The sequence below is a fragment of the Oryzias melastigma genome, linkage group LG10, assembly GCF_002922805.2.
Source record: "Oryzias melastigma strain HK-1 linkage group LG10, ASM292280v2, whole genome shotgun sequence".
Classification (NCBI taxonomy): Eukaryota; Metazoa; Chordata; class Actinopteri; order Beloniformes; family Adrianichthyidae; genus Oryzias; species Oryzias melastigma.
Window position 1 is genome coordinate 13,566,358 of NC_050521.1, and position 16,351 is coordinate 13,582,708.

A 16,351-nucleotide genomic window follows, 5' to 3' on the forward strand; every position below is an offset into this window, starting at 1 on the left:
AAATAAAAAAAAAAAAAAAAAAGCAAGCTCAAAATATGATCATTGTCAGCTGATAGGGCATCGCACCATCTAAATCAAATAAAAGGATGTAGCAGGACTGAATATTTTATAAAGTTTACATAAGGCTGACACAGATGACTTCTTTCCACTCCCTGTTCGGTGCATATAGATGCAAAGTCACGAGCTCTGGAATCACTTTTCATGCAAAGACCGTGGTGTCACTTCTCAAGGAGCATAACAGATTAGACTTCAACAGTGTTCTGTCGGCATCTAAAACAGATGCTAAGAAAGTGCAGTCAAGTGTTCTTTGCTGTGATGTCTCTGTCAAATTGTTGAAAAAGGGAAGGATGATAGGATCTCTAACACAGATGCACAAACCACAAACTGATCTAAAAAGTATATGTGGACAAGCTTAAAAAAAATTAAGGGTAAAAGAGCTGTCACACTGACGTAGATTAAGCTCTTGTATTCAGTGTAAAAGAAAAGTTTCATTGAATATAATTTGATTTTTAATCTATTATATTAAATGCAGTGATTTAATCCTCTCCTATTTAATTCAAACTCTTTTTTTTTCCTGAAGTCTGACATAGTTTCCCACCATTCAAACCAAAGTCTTTATTGGCTATATTTACATTTCAATAAAGGATTCAACAGCTCAAATTAAGGGCAAAAAAACCTATAATCAGATTTAAAGAAAAAAGACTCATTTTCTTTTGATTTCTTTACTTTTCCTTTGATTATTTAATTGTTTTTATTGTTTTTAAGCAAAAAAAATGGCACCTTTAAAAGTTTTTTGTTAAGAAAAAATGCATTTTCTAACTTTTTCTTATCTTTAAGAGCAACAGAACAATTTGAATCAATTCCCTCATGTGTAATTCAAATCTGGAATCAGGTTCATAAAAATCTAGCAAATATGAATTGTTTTCTGGTCATAACAACTCAAAAGCATGATGTTCATGTTTCATGAGAGACATGCTCTAAACCCTGGTTGTGGATCTGTGATGGAAGTCACGCACTGCTCACCACAACGTCTGCTTTTTGGATAATCTTAACTCCCCTTTGTTGTTCTGTACCTTCAGCAACAAAGGACTTTTCAAGTTTTTAGAAATCACTCTTAGAATTTATACTCAAAGAGCCCCCAAATCTGTTTTTCTCTGAGTGTGGAGTTGAGCAAAAACAGCATAAAGCTTAGACATTGAATATAAGTCATTTTTGTGTTGCAGCTGAGATGTAGGCAGAAAACAAGCTGACTTAAACACCGACCATTTCAGACATGAGTGAAAAAAAAGAAAAGAAAATCACAGTTTTGTCCATGCTGATCAAATTTCACAACATCCAACATGTTTTTAGGAAGTATGAAGGCATTGACTCACCTGCAGGTTGCTTTTCGCTCTCTGTCAGGACTGTTCCTGCTTTTCTGATCTGCTCCAAGTCTCTTCTAAAGAGAGGGTGCGTAATGAGCTTGTGAGAGAGTGCAGGAAGACAAGAGAGGAAGAGCGAGGGGAAGCCAGTTTCGTCAAAGCTACCTTTCTCTCACTCTCTTACTCTTTTTTTTTTTTGTTCGTCTAAGAGTAATTGCTTGTAGAATTATCTTAATAGCTCCTCTATTGTCTTGCTGTGCTTAAGTGTGCACGTGCCAGCTGCTGCTAAAAAGCAGGTTATTGTCAACAATTAGTCTCTCATTTAAAGCGTCTTAAGTAATCCAAGCAACGTGCTGGATTCAGCTCTAATGACACTGTTTGTTGGCAAGTAAGTCCATGTAGTGGTGCAGACATTTATTGAGTGTTTTCACCCACTTTTCTTGTTTCATGCTCTCGAATGCTGAGCCTTGAAATGCGGGCAGCATAAAGCTTTTTTTGAACTGAAGTCTTACTATATGTGACAAGTGTGGACTCTAACTCTGACAAACAAGGCTGTTTTTTTCTCTTTTTTATCAAACACACTCTTAATCTTCATTGGTGCATACATTACATTTTCATTTTTCTGTTTTTATGCTGCTTGTTTTTTAAATATTGAAAAGACAAACATTTTTTAAGATAAAGATTAATATTAATCATATAAAATGGATGACGTTGAATTTTAAACATGTATTTATTTTTTCAAAAAGCTGTATCTATGTATGTATATATATATATATATATATATATATACAGTATATTATAGTAAGAGGATACAGGGAATACTAGAGTATGTTAAATCTTCTGATGTTAACACATAAACAAATCTATCATAAACTGTTAACACCAGAAACTCAGTGAAGTTCTTCTTCTGTAAACAGTACCATGATGCCACCCATCTTCAGAAATAACTTTGGTACTCATTATAGGTGTAACGATTCATTTTAACAACAATTCAATTAGTATTATAATTTGTGTTCCAATACAGCTGATATTGATTAAACAATGTGATTAACTGGTCTAAAAGCGATCCAGGACATCTCCAGTCAAAAACTGTGTGACTCAGTGACCTGGAACTAAACAGTGCTGGTGAAGTTTTCCAGATTATTTGTATTTCTGCAAGACAATCAAATGTAAATTAAATATATAAACAAACAAAGAATTAATGGCAAATCTATTCACATTTTAGCTTCATAAAGTTCAACATAGTTTTTCCACATCAAAATAATACAAATAGAACATTATTAGAGCATTCTACCACACTCTATGGTCACGTCTCAATAAAATTCAAAGTGTTTCCACACATTGGACTGTAATGATGATCGATCACTTTTTGCTGTCATCAAATATGTGTTGTCCGCTGTGATGGCACTTGGTTGTTTTTACGTAATAATAAAATAAACCTATAATGTCTCCAAACTAATGGTATTTTCTAATATCGATTAACAAATGATGTCATTTTGAAACTTCTTTCTTTAACATTATAGGTCAATTCAGTGAGATTTGATCAACAACTTGCCTCAGACAGATCATTTTGGTTGGATCGTTGGAAAAGAAATTGATTCATCAGTTAATTAATGAATCGTTTTACCATTACTAGTTTCAATATAGACTCTGGCATGAAATTCCCAGTAGTTAACCAGTCTGCATTGGGAGCAGTAGTGGCAAAAAAAAAAAAAGAAAAACAATAGAGAGAAAAAACAATGAAAAAATAAAAAGAAAACAAAATCAGATGACAAAGATGATGACCTGATAAGGCTGATCTGAAAAGCAAAAACCTACATTAAATACAAAGAAGGATGATTGACTTAACTGAGGACAGCTGTGGATAATTACCTAATGACACGAGTTGAGGTTGTGACAGGAGAAAACACAAAACATGAAACCAGAGCGTGAACTAAAGAAACACAACTGAGATCAAATAAACCAAACATAATGCCAAGATCCTCACTGTCACCATATTAGTTACTTATTGGTATACTTAAGCATAATAAAATATTCACTTCTGAACTATTCAAAACTGCATGTCAACTAGACAACGTGTGTGAAAAATGCTAATGAAGAAGAGGGATATGTATTTAGTTTAAACCTTTCTCCTGGCATTCAGCAAATCTTCTAAAGCAGGATGAACAGAACCAGATCCTTCATTTTTAATGAAAGCATTTCAATAGACACTTTATAACAGCATGAAGAGGAAACTGAAGTCATTATATAATGGATGATAATACAACATTTTCTCACTCCCAAGTCGTCACATATTGACATTTGGTTAAGGCCCCCTCTGTGTCACTTTTTGACGTTTTAGGTGTCCCCAATTCGTCCTCTTTTGACGTGCTGGCTGTTGGTAAAATCAAAGGTCTGCAACTCTCTGGACGTAGTACTGGATGCGGTACCGGATGCGAACTGGTCCTCGGGACACCTTCAGTACTGGTACCCTAACCCAGTACCGATGGTTTACGTCCGCTACAGTGGCCGGTTCACCCCCGGTCCTGCATATGGCCCAGTGTTGGGCTATATTTGGGTATCGGTGCGCTATGCATTGTGGTACTGGACTGGTTGTGGTTCAGCCCAGAGGTTGGGCACCCATGACTTAATGGAAACAGCCACAATGTCGTAAACCGACGACTTGGGGACACCCAAAGTGTCAAAAAGTGACGCAGACGGGTCCTTAACCAAACGTCAATATGTGACGACTTGGAGGTGAGAATGTGCTGAAAAAATAACATGTCCTGCCCCTTCATTGTGTCACTAATTGATTACTGTCACTAAATGTGTGCAGTAGCTGGAATTTGTCAATTAGTTATTAGTCAAGAATGAGCCAAAACGTCATAAAGACTAGTTTTCTTGTAGGACCAAAACATCCACTAGTTCACTTGTGAGAGCCTGAAGCTCTTCCAATGATCAAGGACTGTCTTACTAGTTCACTGGAAAGGCCCAAACACATTTCTGTTCAATCAGTTATTGAAATGTTTTGTTTAGTTTGCCCTTTTGAACACCCAGAATTTTGCTTGTGATCTGTCAAGATACTAAACATAATGTCATTGTAGAAAAATAAAATGCACATACCCGTTTTAGCATTATACATTGATATACAGTGACATGAAACTAGTGAGTAAACTCGGTGCATTTTTAGGTATTAATACTGGAAATTTACAGGACATTGTCAACATACTAGTTTTATTATCCAACTAGTTTTTCATCTTTTTGGTAGCTAGATATACAACTTTTGCATGTATGACAGAATATCTCAGGTTTACATACAGAACCAGAGGTGTGAGGATTTGAGGTGCCGCTGCTGCCAGATGTACAGAGAAGAAGCAATTCTTTACACTATGGAATTTATAGTAGAAAATGTGTAACTTATGTTTTGACACACTTGCTTCAAGACATTCTATAGTTGTGTGCTCAATGGAGCTACATTTTTTTTCTTGCTTTCTTCCTTTTAAGCATGAGCAATGTACATATTGGTAGTTAATAGCAGAATTCAAGAAAGCTTTTCTTGTAGGCCTACATATGTATCTGAAATATGTCATTCATTCTATTGTTTTGGTACAGACCCTACTCAGGGCTAAGATTCAGCAGGCCACAATAGTCACCGGACTTTAGTTGCCAAGGTGACGTTACAATGGCTTATTCTCTAAGATAGCTTTTTGACAAAGAGGGACTCCATGTGAATGCTTAGTTGGAAATAAACATTTCAACTTGAGGGTTTTGTAAAGGAAACAGTTTTTAAAGATAAATATACATTTTTTTATCTGTACATTTTGAACAGTCATAGCATTGAAATATGGATTAGGACATGGTGCATGCCAATAAGAGGCACTTGATGTAAAAAGGTAACTAATTTAAAATTTGTTCATGTTTTTTGTTTAATTCAGCAAACTTTTCTTAGATTTACTTGAGCTTTATCACATCAGAATAATGTGAGGCATTGGTTTAAGGCAAGTTTCTAAATGTTAAAAAGTAACACTAAAGCAAGAAATTTGTAATGGGGGAAAAAGTAGACTAACTCAAACTTCAACTCATTAACAAACAGTTGAAGGACAGTGTGTATCACAAGCTGAACTACAATACTTTGACACATTTTTGTGCGTCCTTGGGGGTACAACGGAAATCAATGAAAATCAATAAGCACAACCTGAATTTAAGGCAGACCGGATTATAAAGCAGATTTTTCTTTTTTTAATTAAAGAACTTTAAGTGTGTTAGAAAATATGTCAGGGGTCCCCTAATTAGTTCAGATTTCATTTTGGTATGTTAGATTTATATTTCTGGCAGAGATGCACCAAGAACAGTGAGATTTTTATTTAATAACTGCTGACATTACACTTGCTACTACTACTGTTCTGCATTGAGATGATTATGTGTGGGCAAGGTGTCTTTTATTTTGAAAGGAACTCACATGAACTTATTTCAAATGTTAAAAAAGGCAATTTTCTTTTAATGTTTATGCTTTACTCATGCAAAATAAACAACAACGAGTCTATGGTTATCATAATAGTAATATCATAAATATAAATCAGTGTCTTATTTTTTAAGGGATGAAGGACTTTGTGTAATCAGTGAGAAATCATCCTGAATGGCTCTTTCAGAGTGGAAAGTTGCAGATCCTGGTTTAAGGCACAATAATATTTGAAATACAAATGTCATATGTAACTTCAAACTCTAATTTAAAAAAAGTAATGGAAACCAACTGCTAAATCTAAATCTATGTAAATGCAAAATCATATTTGTTAATGTAGGCCTAAATAATCAATCTTGATGTATTCTTAAATTATAAATCTGAAATGGCGGTAAAAGTGAAATAGTGTGACTATTTAACCCAAAAAAGTTATACATAAAAATGTTAAATGCAAACCTAAACACATATGTAACATTTTATTATTAGTAATATTAATATAAACCATTAAATTCGACTCAACACACCTTAAGCCTTAGTGACGAACTGTACCCTCTTTCTAGGTATTGCAGCTAACTGCACAAGTATTTGTAACTCTATAATTAATGTAAATTTAGCGTCTTGGTTTATAATGATGAAATGTTCCGAGTGCAGCAAAAGGTATGAGAGAGTCGAGCTGAAGCAGACAAAGTGGTAACTATATTATCCTCTTGTGCTTCAGAGACTCCTCTTTGTCTGTTTTTGATTCTAAATTTATTGTGGAGGCTTTGGATGCAAACATGTGGATGCTTTAGTAATCTCACAGGCTTTAAAGTCATGCAGTTTTTTGTGACTTTAAAAATATACTTCAAAGGAGCACACAACTTCAATACATTTCTTCAAAAAGATGGTTAGAGTGCAAAAATATAGAAAACAATTTTTTTATTATTTATTTATCGAGGTCAACAGTGAGCATTTAGTTAAAGTGGGCAGAGTAAACTCTGGTCAATGTGTGTGTCTGACCCAATATACCACACTCATAAATCAATGGGTAATGTCAGAATATATCATCTTCCACTCATAAATAGTACATGTCTATGCATCCACACTCACAATAAAAAAGTTCATTTTTAAATAATTATGGTCTTGTAACTTAAAGACTCTTATGATGTATTTATAAGAGCGTAATGATTTTTGACACACACATAAATGGGCTCTAATGGACCGATATACTAATGTAATAATGATCACATGATGCAAGTCAGATTACCTATTGCAAAGTAACTATATTCTAAGGGCTCTTGCTTCGTGTAACATGCATTTGCTTTTTCCACATCTCAAAAGTCGTTGCTCTCTCTTTGAAAGATTATGACCATTAACCTGCCCAGCTTTTAGTTGAATGTACTGGTTATGACATAGTTTGAAAAGGATTTTTGGTTATGCTTCCAAAAGTCTGATTTCTTCATTCATAACCATTCACAATAATTAAGCTAGCTTTCAATGTCTCTTTTAATTGGTTTTTGGTAGTGTTCTGGCATGCTTTTGTTTTTCATTTTCAAGGCTGCTGTCTTTGTCACTCTCACTCCTTTTGTCATCATTTGTTTCCGTTTTTCCTCTATTTACCTTTTGGCTCTGCCTCTGCTTTCGTTCATATCTCAGTCAGGGCTGCAATTATTCATTCTGCTTTGTTTTTGTCTGCAGCCTCATTTCATTTCTTCATCTTTACATCAGTTTATCTCTGCCAATGCTGTATATCTGTAGTTAGATGTTTCCATTTTTTATTCTTCAGGCTTCTCTGCACATATCTCCAGTTATTATCCACTAAAAAGTTTTCACTGTTTAGTTCTTTATCCTATCTTCTTCCTGTTCTTTTAGTCTTCAAGTTTCTTTATTGAAGTATGTCCCTCAGTTAGAAAGAAGGAAACAAATCTCTGACTCCATGAGTTTAATAATAACTTCTCATTTTATTACCCAGCTCTGACTTAACATATCTGAGACCATTTTTTTTTAACTTTTAAAACAAGTTCAGATGAAGTTTTTCAACATTTTCCCAGTTTGCCTTAATGAGGCCAGCAATTCTGAAACACAGTTTAAACATATTTTAGTATTGGTTTTTAAGGAAGGAGTAAACCAAAACGTAGCATTAGCTTAAAAAATATTCACACACAAACAATCACATTTTTGTGTACAGGTTATTTTTGTCAGCTGAGTTTTATTTTGACACACTTCCTGCACTAGTTTTAGTCAGCTTCTAACTTTAATTTGATTCCTTTCACCTGTGTTTTTCCTCCTGCTCCAGTTTTTAAACCCTCCTTTTTTCACTCCTGTTGTGTCTGTCTATCTGGCCTAATTTGTGTGTCCAGGAAGTCATGCTGCTGACCCAAGCTTTGCTTTTTTTAGGGTGTTTTGAATCTCTAAGATTGAGGATGTTCAGACTTTATTCATAGGCAAAAAGTATCTTAGGATAGAATGAAAATAAATATGAAATCTAAGCACTGTTTTTAACCTACAAATCACAGAGAACACTAATTGTGACTTAAGTTGTTGTAAAGTTAGTTTTTCTTTTTTTGAATTCATCACTGACCACCTCCTTGCAAAGGATAATAGGTCAGGAAGTCCCGAGATGCATATATGATGGTGATAGTGTTTTCATTTGTAATTTCTCACAAATGTAAAATCCTGCAGCAGCTGTGTTCATCCCTGGGATACGTTTCATGTGAATTGTTTTCTGATGACACATCGGTGGAACACTCATCAAATGCACAGAAGACAAATGCTGCACACCTGTGGCTAAACTTCAGAAGTTGTGGTATGTAACAGTGCAATAACCAATCTACTACGCCTAACTGGGTTCTGAAGGCACAAAACCGCTCAGACAATGAGAAAATAAAGTAGAAAGTCTGTACTTTATTTAAGGATCAGCAACTGACAAAATGTCAGAAGATTGTTTTGGATGACAACTCTCATTTTCTTCACCTTGTTTTAAGTTCAACAGCTATTCAGGTTGATATGTAAAACCAGAAATGTTGTTGGTGAACTGCTCCAATAGTTTACAGAACTTCTTTAAGTTAGCAGACATTGTTACAGTCAGTCTAGAGACACGTATTGCAGTCGTTTCATTCTGCACTTCTTAGGCCACTGTGTTTGACAGGACTCCACCTTGTTGAACCACTTCCTCTTAACTGACAGGAAGTAAGAGACAGAAGAGGAAGAAATGCGAGGGGCATGGGCTTGTTGCTTTCATTTAAAATAGAAAAAAAAAATGGAGAACAGAGAAGTTTAGGCTGAGAGGCTAAAAAATCCGAGGACAAACAGAAAATAAGCTCTGTAAAGAAGGTAAAGGACTAAAACAAGCCATGACTCCATGGAGAAAGACCACCACAGAGCGCTTTGGTGTTGGTAAGTCAATCCATGCATACTTGTGAGTTAATTTGTGTTTATGAATGTTCATGCTGTTAGAATTTCTCCATGTTACAATGCATCTGTCAAGTGTAAACCCCAAATGTAAAAGATAAAAACATCTAAAAGTTTCCATCACTTCCTGCTTGAAGATTGCATGCAGTTGCAAAAGGCCTCAGAGAACTTTTACGATTCCAACTCAGAAAATATATATCTGATGCAATCACTTTCATTTGGCAGTAATGAGCGTATCTGCATTCTGATAAAGAAATAAGCCAAAAGATAGTTCTGACTGAATAAAAGATGTGCCCTAAAAATAAAGAACAAACATCCACATATTGAATTAATAATTTCAAAATGAAAGAAATATAATAAAAGACAATTCGGAATAAGGTTTTGTTGCAAATCCGACTCAGTGGAAACTCTCAGAGCACACAGTGTAGTTTATCTAGTATGTGGTCTAACATGGCGGAGCTGAGCAGCATGTTTCCATTAGATACGGAGAGCTGTGAGAACTGCGAAGGCGCAGATTTGCAATCTTTTTGTAGCTTCTGTGACTTGTAGTTAATTATGTAGTAATATACTGTAACCACATTTGCTTACTACAGACATTATATTGGTTTAATTGCTTGAAATATGTAATCGGCTGCAGTAAAACCAATAGACAACTGTTTCACCTTTTCTAACTTAAGACTGACAGTAAAAGTTGTAAGTAAAAAAAATAATTAAAATGTAGTTGCAACAGAATTACTACAGTATTTACTTTCAGTGATCGTCAGTTAATGTCTTCCTACTTTATAAGAGAAAACAACACAGGAAATGGAGGAAGAAGGAAGGAAGTTTCTACCAGTTTCAAACTGTGTAAATGCAAAATGTAAAACAAGTTGATTTTGGATTATGCATAAATTGCATCTAAAATTATCTCAAAGATTTAGAGCTGACTGAAGAAGGTAGACAACCTAAAATTACAAGTCAAAGAAAGACATGAAAAAGAGTTTGCTGATTCACTCAGTTCCTGCTGTGTACCTTTCTGTTTAACGTGCGTCTAAATGTCTGCCGTTTAAATCTTTGCTTTGCATCATCATGCATACTATCATAACCATCCATTTTAAGCTGCTTACAGCACCACAAAGCAATAGAAGCCAATTGGTGGATATCTATCTACACAACAAAATAAAGCTGTACAGCACAGGATCAATGCTTCTTTAAATCAACTTTTTTCTGATCTAATAATTTCTTAACAAGTTGGACTTAAAACGTGCTGCTGCAGTGGGACACAGTTTTCAAGGTTATGGAAACGGCTGCATAAGTTCTTTGAAATAGCCTTAGAAAACGTTTTTGGTTCAGCCCTGCTCATTTTATGTATACTTCATTTCTTTTACCGCCTTTTCCCTTTCAGTAAAGTGGAATTTTGTTGGAGGTGGAGAGAAGCAGCTTCCTCTGGAGGTGGGGGATTTGGTCTTCATCCAGGAGGTCTGCAATGGTAAGGATGTTTGAGAACATAAACACTTTGATAATAGGCTTAAACATGTTTTTACTGTTTCTTCACACCAATCATCTTTTGATTATTGTAAATGTGTTCCCGGTGGTCTTTTAATTATGATTATCCCATTTTTAAACAATAAATAAATTAAAAAAAACCTTTGTGCAGAGCAACACAAGTTTATTTGAAATTTCCTTAAGAGTGGGACTGTTAGTGTGGAGTATCCATCTGTTTACATGTTCTCCCACTAGCTTACAGCCCCTCACAACCCTAACCCAACTTTGGGGATCAATTTAAAATGGGGAACAATACTGTAGCTCTCCAGATGTATAATTTTGAACCAGATGCCAGCTCATACGAGAAGATGGAAGACAAACAGGGATCTACTTATCTGAAAGTGGATTCTTTAGAAAGGAGAATAGCAGAGCCATTTAGGGAGGTAGAAGATATTACATATGTATCGAAAAATTGATCGAGTAACTGCAGTATCGTTTGAAAACCCCAAATGTGAACAAGATTATGTTGATTAAAAAGTCTAAAATCAATCAAGACGTAAATAATCAATTTCTTTTTTTTTTTTTTTTTACTGTCTTTGTCTTTTTGTGTACATGCGATGCAAGCAGATGACTGTACAACCAACAATTCTGATCACCATATGCAATATCCGTAACTCTGTACAACACAATTTATTACCCTTAATTACTGACCACTTGACTGTGCAATAACTGTCAATATGCTATATATTCCTGATTATTCTTTGTATATTCATCGTCTTAGCTCTTTACAATGTATATTTTATTTTATTTTATTTTTATCCTCTCACTATATCTGTACATGTGCTGTTGCACATTGCAATTTCCCCATTGTGGGACTAATAAAGTTTTTCTTAATCTTAATCTTAATATTAAAAGAAGTCCAATCCTAAATTTGCTTCTTCCAATTCAATATCTGAATAGATTTCTCTGTCAAATGCCATGCATGACTATTTATAGCTTTAAATGCCATATGAATAAAAATATAGAGAGATTTTAGCATTTTTGATAAAATAATTGGACTGCATCGTATTGCCAAAAGTTTGCTGAATCATTTATATATCGATTAATGGACCATGTATTGTGATATGTATCTAATTGTGTGAAAGAGAAAGATACTCACCCCCTAGTGCTATTATTTTATGGCAGAACGTTTTGTTTGCTATTTCTGAAAGCTACATTCCTGCAAGTTTACAAAATTTTTCAGCCTCACTTCCAGCTGAATACAGGGATAAGTTGTGGTCAGTTAGTCAGTCAGAATCTGGAGGATGGCAGACTCCGACTGCTACCGAATTACTGGAAAACAATGAGGGGAGTTCTCCAGGACTGGGAACCGCTGATGCAATATTGTAACATCCGTTGTCTGTCAACAAACTAGTATATCAGCAAAAACATGGTTTAAACAAAATGAACAGCTCTTTCAGACATAGGTGCATCTGAATTTTATGAGGGGCCGTACAAGACATTATTTATTCTGAACCATTCACATTCATATATGCTCTCGTTTGCATACATATATTCTCTTACGCATACATATATACTCTCTTTGGCATACATATATTCTCGAATGGTTCAGAATAAATAATGTCTTGTACGCCCCTCATAGAATTTCTTTCATTTAAAAATGAGATGTTTGACATATTAGTCAGAAATGCAATTCTACAGTTTATTTGCAAATAGTGAATGTATGTTTATGTAGGTGATTTTAATGTTTCAGGCTGGTACAGAGGTCACTTGGCAAGAAGTAAAGCTCAGCAGGTAAGAGCCTGTTTTCAGATGACCCATTTTTCCCTGTGCACTTTTTAATATTAAAAAGGTATACGTCCCATGGCTAAAAGTGAACAACTTAAAAAAAATAAATAAATAAAAAGCAGGTTTTCTGCTCATTACTTCCATTTATTTTTAGACTCATCAGTGATTGAGCTTCAGCCAACCGTCTGAACAGAAACCCTGATCCTCTTCTCCCCAGCCACCTTCTACCAGCTCAGCCTGAGAGGCACTAATGTGTCCCCAAGACAGAAATATGGTGTCTCTTTGAAAAACACCCGCGCATGGTGCCTGTTGGGTATGCTGACCTTCCACAGCTGGCTCCATTTAATCCACCGATCAGCTGCATTACTATAAAGTTTTATGATTACACGCTTGAAATGTTAATTTCCTGAACCTTTGCAGTAATCATGTTCTGCTGGTTTAGGGCCTAATCTTAAATACTTTTACATTAGCGTTTAATTTAAATGGATTTCAGTTGCTCTTCTGACATCTTTCCCTGTGAGAAACAAGCTGGTTCAAGCAATGCCCTGTCTTTGGATAATGAGATTCACATGCTGGTCACCTTTTATAGCAGCAAATGTGTCAAAGTCATTCTGAGAAATGTAATAAACTCAGATTTTAACCTTCAGAGCATGCTCAAGGTCCATGAAAGAAACTGAAAAAACCCTCTCTTTTCAAGGTGAACCTGAGCACTCATAAAGAAAAAAAGAAAAGCTCAATCTAAATGTTTTGATGTCAGTCAACAGCTGCACTTACGTGTATTTTTCCCTCTAGGGACTCTTTCCTGCCAGTTTTGTCCATCTCAAGGAAGTTCACATTGAAAAACGGGAGTAAGTCAAGAGAAAAATCCATACAATTGAGATATTCTGCAGCTTGTTGTGTAAAACTGCATGCCTTTGGACTTTCAGAGATGAGGAAGTGGTGACATCTGCAGAGATGCCCTTGGTGAAGGAGGTCACCACCACATTAAGGGAATGGGGGACCATATGGAAGCAGCTATTTGTGGTATAAGCCAAGCTATAGAATCTTGGAGGCGGAAACATTGTGTGTGTTTGTGTGCGACTTTAACAACATATTCATGTCTAGACCAACAAGCGGGCGCTTGTGAAGCAGGTGGAGAGGCTGATGTGGGAACTGATGGAGTGGCGTTCTCAGCTTCTGTCAGGAACCCTGCCAAGTGATGGATTCAAGGAGCTCAAGCAGAAAGTCACTTCCAAGATTGATTATGGCAACAAGTATGTTGGGAGCGATACATTCTCAATGAGGAAAAGAGAATCTATCAACCAACTTTTAATTGAAGAATGTCTATTTTTTCTGAATAGAAATGTGCAGTTCTAATTGCTTCTTTTGTCTGTATTTGTTCATTTTTCATTCTCCTTTTCACCCCTTCCCTCTGCAGGATCCTGGAGCTGGACCTCGTTGTGCGTGATGAAGATGGGAACATCTTGGACCCAGAGCGGGCAAATGTTATTAGCCTCTTCAGGGCTCACGAGGAGGCCACCGTCAAGATCAATGACCGGATAAAGGAGGAACAGGTATATTACAGAATGCAGAAGGTTAAAGGTTAAAATCTGCATGCATGCAGCCTCTTTTTAAATGACAGTATGTAGGCTGCATTTTAATTCATCAATATATGAAGGGTAATAATAAAATCACAATTTTGTAAAAATAGGTGGGTCACTTTTCTGAAAGAATTGTCTTTTCCTGCAGTCCAACGTTCAGACGGACCACAGTGGGATCTCAGCTCGAATCCAGTCCTCCCCCACTCACAGCCTTTTCGTCTTTGTCAGAAACTTTGTCTGCCGGATCGGAGAAGACTCAGAGCTCTTCATGTCTCTGTATGATCCTATCAAACAAACAATCATCAGGTACCTGAAAAAAATCCCCTGAAAATCATTCTCTTTCTGCTCTGTCCATGACTTTGTCTCCAAGTTCGTTTTGGCCATACATTCGTTTTCATACATCTTCCCACACATCTCCTCCCTTTTTCCCTCAGCTCCTTGTCTGTATACCTCGTCTTGTCCTTTGCTGCATTGTTGCGCCACACTAAACTATGACAGTTTACCAAAAATAGACCTAAAGAGAGCTAAAATTATAGGGCAAAAGATGGTGAGTGGCAGCACTGTATGGTGCCTGACAGGGCTGATGTTAAGCCCCGTCACTCACTGTCATGACGGGTATATCTATGTTTCATCCAGAGCGGCTGGAAGTATTAAGATAGACCTGAATCAATCATCATTTCCACATATATGTGGCCACTATTAGAAGGTTTTACTCTTCATTGTCAAACTTCTTTGCTCTGAAATTTGTATTTTCATCCACTTCGTCAATAGGTGGTGTCCTTTATTAACAGATGAACACTTTTGGCTGTATTTCTTCCATGGTTGACCTCATTTGGAAAAAAAAGACTATCAAACTCTTGTTCCAACAGTATTTCTATCTGTCATTCTTTCAAATCTGTCAAAGATGAGTTGTGCTTTTGCCAATAATATATGTTGTTTGTGTGTTGAAGCATTCAAACAACCCATTTTTATATACATTTCATGATGCATGTGTGTTATTTATGAATGTACTGTTTTTTTCCACAGTGAGAACTACTTGGTTCGCTGGGGCAGCAAAGGTTTCCCCAAAGAGATTGACATGTTGAACAACTTGAAGGTTGTCTTTACAGTAAGTGACCACACGATGGCGCTGTCACACTGTCTTCTCATCTCAAAGCTCAACAGGCTGGAATGAAGTAAACCTTGATTCATTGTTTACCTTTCTGTTTGTCTTTGTCCACCAGGACTTGGGGAACAAAGACCTGAGCAGGGAGAAGATTTATTTGATTTGTCAGATAGTGAGAGTGGGCAGGATGGACCTGAAAGAAATCAACAACAAGAAGTGCACTCTGGGTCTGAGGAGGCCTTTTGGGGTGGCAGGTATTAAAAGAAAAGTCAATTTCATTTATTTGGTTCTAAAGTGGTGTGGCATTACAAAACCTGGCGGTCAGAGGTTGTGAAGTTTGATACCTCACTGGCTTACTTCATTGAAAAGCCAAAAGTTACAAAGACCCCAATAAACCTTGTGGAATTAATTTGTTAGCCACTTTTTTTAAGCCACTAAAGCTTTAAAGTTGTCGGTTCATCTTCTTTGCGTGCTTTATACTAGTAAAATTTTAAAAAGGTGACAAAGTAGGGTGTCTAAGTTTGTGTTTGACTAAAATAATGAAGTTTGTGCACATATATTCAAGTTCTTTTAGAATAGTCTGTGTCACAGTTTCCTAATTTGTTTGCCAGCGAATGACCTAGAAATGTTTTAGAGTTAAAACCGGCTGACTCATACATTTATAAAAAAGTGTCTTGAATGCATTTTCATTTCTGTTATTTGTTGCTTCTCTCAGGCAAATGCATATATATATATATGTACACATAACTTCAAACCAGCCGACAGGAGACATAATGAGAATGCGTTTGCCAGTTTTCTGACTGTTTCACGGAAATGACACAAAATTACATCAATGCACAACACTGCCTTTTATTCTTTGTCCTCACAGACGTCATTTCTTTCTGCTCTCTGCAGTGATGGACATAACAGACATCATCAAAGGGAAGCTGGAGTGTGATGAGGAGAAGCAGTTTTTCATTCCCTTCTTCCCGTATGTCCTTCAACCACTCCACTTTTACCCCCCGTCTTGCTGTCATTTTAAAGTCCAACTTAAATAAATAAAAAAAAAAGAAGTCTTTCATGAATGCTCATTACAAAAAAAAAATGTTTGAAGAGGTTGGACCACTGAGGATGCATTTGTTTATGTGCAGGGTGGTTGCCGAGAACGACTTTCTCCACTCTTTGCTGAACAAAGTCACAGCGTCCAGAGGAGACAGTGGAGGTCAAGGTACTGTTTTAGTTTTAG

The 16,351-nt window shown here is 36.1% G+C and overlaps 2 protein-coding genes across 2 annotated transcripts in view; one reads left to right on the forward strand and one right to left on the reverse strand.

The window, feature by feature from the left end:
- The window catches only part of hrh2a (histamine receptor H2a), a 10,899-nt gene extending 8,540 nt beyond the window's left edge, over nucleotides 1-2,359 (reverse strand). Inside the window, exon 1 of the mRNA XM_024283254.2 lies at nucleotides 1,374-2,359. The gene's annotated coding sequence lies outside the window, so the exon portion shown is untranslated. The remainder of the gene's footprint in view (nucleotides 1-1,373) is intronic.
- A 6,506-nt stretch (nucleotides 2,360-8,865) lies between these two features.
- Nucleotides 8,866-16,351, forward strand: part of LOC112153224 (dedicator of cytokinesis protein 2) — an 82,141-nt gene continuing 74,655 nt past the window's right edge. Inside the window, exons 1-12 of the mRNA XM_024283251.2 lie at nucleotides 8,866-9,174; nucleotides 10,574-10,657; nucleotides 12,407-12,447; nucleotides 13,234-13,289; nucleotides 13,368-13,464; nucleotides 13,546-13,694; nucleotides 13,859-13,994; nucleotides 14,170-14,327; nucleotides 15,048-15,129; nucleotides 15,245-15,380; nucleotides 16,021-16,096; nucleotides 16,257-16,333. Coding sequence (XP_024139019.1) covers nucleotides 9,132-9,174; nucleotides 10,574-10,657; nucleotides 12,407-12,447; nucleotides 13,234-13,289; nucleotides 13,368-13,464; nucleotides 13,546-13,694; nucleotides 13,859-13,994; nucleotides 14,170-14,327; nucleotides 15,048-15,129; nucleotides 15,245-15,380; nucleotides 16,021-16,096; nucleotides 16,257-16,333 — 1,135 coding nt within the window. The 5' untranslated portion in view covers nucleotides 8,866-9,131. The remainder of the gene's footprint in view (nucleotides 9,175-10,573; nucleotides 10,658-12,406; nucleotides 12,448-13,233; nucleotides 13,290-13,367; nucleotides 13,465-13,545; nucleotides 13,695-13,858; nucleotides 13,995-14,169; nucleotides 14,328-15,047; nucleotides 15,130-15,244; nucleotides 15,381-16,020; nucleotides 16,097-16,256; nucleotides 16,334-16,351) is intronic.